Source organism: Myotis davidii, unplaced genomic scaffold (genome assembly GCF_000327345.1).
Source record: "Myotis davidii unplaced genomic scaffold, ASM32734v1 scaffold93, whole genome shotgun sequence".
NCBI classification, from domain to species: domain Eukaryota; kingdom Metazoa; phylum Chordata; class Mammalia; order Chiroptera; family Vespertilionidae; genus Myotis; species Myotis davidii.
This window is the reverse complement of record NW_006292095.1, coordinates 322348-328731: the sequence shown is the minus strand read 5'-3', so window position 1 is coordinate 328731 and position 6384 is coordinate 322348. Positions and strand designations below refer to the sequence as shown.

Below are 6384 nucleotides of genomic sequence, written 5' to 3'. Positions count from 1 at the left end.
GGTGTAACGTCAGTGCTGATAAAGAGGAGCTCCGGCCAAGTGCACTGACATTACCTCCACTCCTTTTTTTTGTTGATTCTCACCCAAGGATATTTGCTTTTCTTGATTTTTAGAGAGAGTGGAAGGGAGGGGGAGAGACACACAGAGAGAAACATCAATTTGAGAGGGATACATCGATTGGTTGCCTCCTGCACGCGTCCTGGTGGGCGACTGACCAGGGCTGGGGATCAAGCTTGCAACTGAGGTACGTTTCCTTGGCTGGAATCGAAGCCCAGACCCTTCAGTCTGCAGGCCGATGCTGTAACCACTGAGCAACCGGCTAGGGCTATGTCCATTCTTGAGATGCTTAGGGATAAAGGATTTGTGAACACCCCAGAGCCTGTGAGAACCCCAGTGCTTGAACATACAGGCTAGTCAGCTGATCATAACAGGTGTGTTTGTAGGTATGTATTGGTAAGCTGGTATTTTTTGCCCTGGTTACAGATTTTTAAGTTCATAATTTTAAGTTCATATTTACAATATTTTATTTTTTAAAATCTTTATTGTTGAAAGTATTACTTATGTCCCCTTTTTCCTCCCATTGACCTCTTATAGCCCATCCCCACCCCCAGCCCCAGGCCTTCACCATCCTAATTGTCTGTGTCCATGGGTTATGCATATATGCATACAAGTTCTTTGGTTGAGCTCTTCCTGCCTATTTCCAGTATTTTATATCATTTGTCTTACGTGTCCCATCAGTATAAAGTTTTTACCTCTTTCTAAGTGGATATTTTGTAGCTTTAACAATAAAGGACAAAGAGAGTGGTTGAAAAAAAAGATGTGAAACATATTTTGTGAGAGGCATAACGCATAAGTGGTTATGAATCTGGACCTGTCATTGTAGGCCCATTGGTTTAAGTTCACCTGTACTTCTTACTGTTCTTACTGTTGACCTCTAGTAAGTTACTTACTTACTCTTGGTTTCTTCACATGTAAAGTAAAGATGCTAATATGAGGGGTCTGTGGTGTGAGGATTAACTGAGGTGCAATGCATGGAAAGCATTAAGCAAAATTTCCCCTGCATTAATCAAAGCTCGATTAATATTGATAAACCTTGGCTGCTATTATGTTTAAGTTGTTCTTTCTAATTAATGTGAGGCACCTGAGGAGGAGTTAGAGTTGTGGCTATGCTGTAAGCATGTGGCAGGGTTCCAGGTGGCACCTTTATAGTGCCTTGTACCCCACAGGGGGCCCCTCTTCCTAGCCATCGGTCACCTCTTGAACGGTCACCTCTTGAAAGTAGCCTTTGGTGGCAAGGAGGACTGGGAGGGAAAAGTGGGTCAGTTAGTGCAAATCCATCAACACTTAGTGGGAACATCATTAGGCTCCTGTCCTGCCCTGTCAATAATGTGTTGGTTCATCATCTTTGAATATGGAGAATGGCATTGCAACACTTGTACCTCATCGGTGGCATGTGACCCATGCTGGGAGTAAGAGTGACATGGTTGTCAGGACCTGCTGTTCTTCCGCGATCTTCCCATCTACCGGCGCAGAGTGCCTCTGCCACGCAGCAGTGGCTGCTCTTGGAGGGTTATCTGTGTCTCTAGGGCGGCCCTTCCTATCTCTGTGTTCCAGGAGTTAGTAGCTGTGCTAACTAACTGCTTAGCTTCTGTTTCCTGGACTGTAACTTGTGGATGGCATCTTTTTCTCATGGTTATTGAGCAGGTAAAATATGTGAAAATGCCTGGCACAGAGTAAGTACTAAACACTAAAACTTTTTGCTTCTCCAAAAATTGTTCCATTTCTTCTGTTGCTGTGAAGATAATTTGTAAGTCTTTCCTCGTTTTGTTTTATACAAGTTTCATGTCTGATCAGTGCTTCTAAAGCTTTTAATTTACACACTTTGCTTGTGTTATTAGTGGACTCCATCCAGTGTCAGTTTCTCTGTTTGCCTCCATGACTTCCCAGTACAGCCTATAATCCTTACAGCTTTTAAATTTAATTTGAAGTATGAAAGGAGTATGTGCCAATGGTAAAAATTCAAATTGGAATTCGTTTGGTGTCACTTTCTAGAAGGAATCTGCTGGTGGTTTCCAGTGTATCTGTGTGAGGCGAGGCCTGGGCAGCTCATTGGGAACCAATTGGAAACTACCTTCCTGGTGCAGAAGGACAGATTGGCATGGAGAGAGCTGTCCGTGTCGCCAGCTCCCATGCAGCTCGGTCTCTCTCCAGTTCCACAGCACAGTGTGTGGAAGGTTCGGGAGCTCCCTTGACGGGATCTGCCTGCACTGGGTGTGTCACCAAGAGCCCAATGTGCTTTACCGGTTGGTTCAGCTCTAGCCACACTGTTTGGTTCATGTGATCAGGCCAGAGCCCTGCAGGAGTGTGAGGCACAGGGCTTCTCTCAGACTGTTGGGCTGAACCTGCTAGAAAAACACTCAGTCCTGGAGTTCTGGGGAGGCAGAGCCTGGCTTGGGTTCCAGCAAGGATTTTAGTCATTGTTTCGCTGGCCTGAGGGTGTGGTTCAGTCAGCCTGGTCTGCTGTTGTGTTTGGCTTTTGGTCACTAATAACACTGGGCGGAGGAGGTGTAGAAGGAGGTGCACCGAATAGGGAGTTGGAAGATGTGGGTTCAACTTCCAGCCTTGCTGTTTACCAGCTGTGAGCCTGCACAAGGCTTCTTCAGGCCTCAGTTTCCTTACTTCGAAAAGGGGACCATTGTGAGGGTGAAATTAAATGCATAAACAAAAAACCAAACTCACCAACAGCAGAATGGGGAAGGGGGTGGAGGGCGTCAAAAGAGGATCAAATACAAGGTGACGGAAGGGGAATAACGGACTTTGGCTGGTGAGCATATAATAGAATATAAAGCTGTTATATTATAAGTTGTACACCTGCAGTTTATAATTTATATGTTTTTTTTACTAATGTTACCCCAATAAATTTAATAATAAAGTATATAATGTACGTGAAAGTGTTAGACTGCAAAGTTCTCTATGGGTTTTTAAAAAATATATATTTTATTGATTTTTTACAGAGAAGAAGGAAGAGGGATAGAGAGTTAGAAACATCGATGAGAGAGAAACATCGATCAGCTGCCTCCTGCACAACCCCTACTGGGGATGTGCCCGCAACCAAGGTACATGCCCTTGACCAGAATCAAACCTGGGACCCTTCAGTCTGCAGGCCGACGCTCTATCCACTGAGCCAAACTGGTCAGTGCTATGGGTTTTTAAAATTAGTTTTTCTTAAAGAACTGGCTCATTCCTCTGAGCTGGTTTAGGTAGATTGAAATATTTGTGCTTTGGAGGTGGAGGAGGAACAGTGTAGCTGCGTGATGTTTGGTGTCTTTGGACTTTATCCCATCTCTTCACGAAGGTCATTTGGCCCCTCTGCTCTTGAGTGCCCCGGCATGCCTACAGCCTATATTTGAAGGGAGGAGAGCAATATAATTTCTGTGCTCAGAATGTTCTCCACTCCCTCTTGTTGATTCAGCTGGTCCTTTATTGAGGCTCTGCTTTTCAGCAGAGGAAGCACTGAGACTGGAGCCCTGTGCCTCCCCCATTTACCCAGCTCTGCTGCTGATTGTGACACCTGGGATCCCTCAGTTTCCTCATCTGTAAAACAAAGGGGTTGGACTAAAAGGCCTTTTGCATGTTGGGTGGAGATGGTGACTGTCTTTCTTTTTCTGTCTTCCCTCTATCTTGCTATATCCATCATCTTATTGACCAGTTTCTCCTTCCCCCTTTTAAACAACTTAGGACAGTTATCTTCATAAAATAAGACCAGTGAGTAATGAGGCTCAACATCCAGTCAAGGGCACTGTGTTGACTTCTGAGACTTAAATGTAATGAAAACCTTTTAAGGGTGACAGGGTGTCAGGGTGAGTATCAAATTGTCCTGCCTATAACCTCCTGACTTTGACATTGCCTTGTTTTATAGTCATCCATGACTCATCATTCTCTGATCAGGGCTTCACGTCTCAGCTCTGTTATGGGAGCTGTGAGTACCTGAAAGAGGAAAGAAAGGATGGCATGGCAGCTGGTCGCTGAAATGGAGATGCCATCCTGAGAAGAGACGGAGAAGGAATATTCTTTTAGCCAAGACTGTAATCCCTTCAGGACAGGGGCGGAGGCCTTTGCCAGGCTGTGTGGGAGATGTTGGCTGTGCTGTGGTTTGGTTCTCAGTGCTAGTCATCCATCCTGGTTTCTCAAGTTCTTTATCTAAATCTTATTGAATGGAGGAGCACATCTATCTTGAGTGGACATTTTCCTCAGCCTTTCCCAGGTGGCTTCACTTCTAGGTGACAGAATGATAAGGAAATATTTGTATTTCTTCCATATTTGCTGCTAAAAGATAAACAAAAATACAGTTAAAAACTATCTCTGCAGCCTGCAAATCAGAAGGCTCAGGACTGGCCCAAATTGTGGGAGACAGTGTCTGGCTCCTAGAACTGTGTGTAGTGCAGACCTTGGGGGACTCATCAGCTGGGCCAGCTGTTAAAGACCCAAGGAAGATGTCCTTCTCATTGAAACAGTCCACCTAAAGAATTGCAGGACTCGTGGCTTCAAAGGCAGTGGTTGGTAAGAGGAATGCAGATTTTGTGTGATTGACTGTATAGCCCAAGTGTATGACTATGTGTTGTAGGAGTTATCTCAGTTGTAGACTCTTCCAATAGCAATGTAAGTGAAGATTCTTGCTAATTCCAAAGGGCCAGGTCTCAGATATTTATTTACCTTGCATAAACTTTGAATCAAGTGTATCAACACCTATTAAAATGCCAGGTATATTCAGGATTGGAGGTGGGGATATGGCTGACTGGTTTAGAAGGTAATGAAGAGTAAACCTAAGGAGTAAAATGACTGCGTTTTCTGGCATCCTGACTTTGGAAGCTGATATGTCCCATCCTTGGCTATGACTTTGAATTCACAATGGAAATCGCATAGCTGTGCATTTTCTGCAGCTTAAAAATGAGGGGACGAGCTCTGGCTGGTTTGACTTAGTGGATGGAGCGTCGGCCTGTGGACTGAAGGGTCCCAGGTTCGATTCCGGTCAGGGGCATGTACCTTGGTTGCAGGCACATCCCCAGTAGGGGGTATGCAGGAGGCGGCTGATCGATGTTTCTCTCTCATCGATGTTTCTAACTCTCTATCCCTCTCCCTTCCTCTCTGTAAAAAATAATAAAATATATTTTTTAAAAAATGAGGGGACGAAAAGTATCTACGTGAAACACAGCCACAGAATGTCAGTTGCCACATTTTAATGTAATAGTAAACTGCCTAATCGGCAGGGCTCACTTTCTATGTGGGGTCCTGGTAAAGTTACTGGTCATTCTGCCTCCCCCCCACCCCCCCCCCCCCCCCCCCCCCCCCCCCCCCCCAGTTGATAAGCAATATGGATTTCACAACCCAATCCTCTGAGAGTAACTTCGAGAGAGAGAGAGAGAGAGAGAGAGAAGAAAATGTTTTACCAAAATATTTTACTGGGAAATTTAGGTTGAACAAAACAGGTACCCACCACTGCACTCACACACAAAAGGCTATTTCCAGAAACATGGCGAGATGAGAAAGAACTCAGTAAAGTGTTTGAAATGTCAATGCTGGTCCATGCTGCTTCTCAGTTCCATGCCGCTTCACTTGGCTGCCTGAGTGGGAGACGGCCATCTCCTGAGTCAGCAGCATCTCTTCCGGTGGCACCCAGGTCTTCTTGGGAGGTCTCAGGGCCCCACACCATGAGGCCAGTGCTGGCAGGAGCCTGAGAGATCCATTGCTGAAGCCAGGCTGCGGGCCAAGGGTGGAGTTGCCCCACCCAGTGTGTGTTAAGTATCAAAATCCACCCATGGTTGGCTAGTGTAGAAGTAATATTTATCTTGTGTTGCACTCAGTTCTGTGGAAATATATCTGAAGACAGCAGTCTGCTGGAACTGTACACCAACTTGGCTAAAAATGGAATTAGATAGGCCTAAAAGAACTTGTAGAGAAATTGTTATTAAAGGAAGTAACAGGATCTAGGGGTTCTCCCCCCCACCCCCCCTTAAAAGAAGCTCTTCTTTTTGTGCTCTGAAGCCGTTATTTCCACTTGGTTTCTTGATGGCAGGTTTTCTCCCTTCCTGCTCATCTCCCCCTGCCTTTTCTGCCTCATCTTCAGAGTTATTCAGGTTGTGATGGATCTTTTCCTTTCCCAGAATATTTAATTGTGCTCACCCCCCCTCCCATTGTTTCTCCAGTCCACGTTTTGTCTTGCGAAGCCTCAATAGCCACTGATAGACCGGGACTAGAAGTCATGATGTTGTTGTAGCCATTGCACATCTCAGGCCAGTGTGATGCTGATGAGCCCAGCTTGCCTCCAGAGCCTCCTGCGGGAGGTGGATGTCTGCAGTAGTTCAGGGTCAGCTGGTGACGAGGGTC

At 45.5% G+C, this 6384-nt stretch overlaps 1 protein-coding gene across 4 annotated transcripts in view; it reads left to right on the top strand.

The window, feature by feature from the left end:
* Positions 1–6384, top strand: part of PSD3 (pleckstrin and Sec7 domain containing 3) — a 432295-nt gene that overhangs the window by 178792 nt on the left and 247119 nt on the right. The window contains exon 1 of one of the 4 annotated variants that reach the window (XM_015565166.1): positions 1705–1733. The exons of the other annotated variants lie outside the window; for them this stretch is intronic. Coding sequence (XP_015420652.1) covers positions 1720–1733 — 14 coding nt within the window. The 5' untranslated portion in view covers positions 1705–1719. Of the gene's footprint in view, positions 1–1704; positions 1734–6384 lie in introns of those variants that run through there. 4 annotated transcript variants of the gene reach the window in all.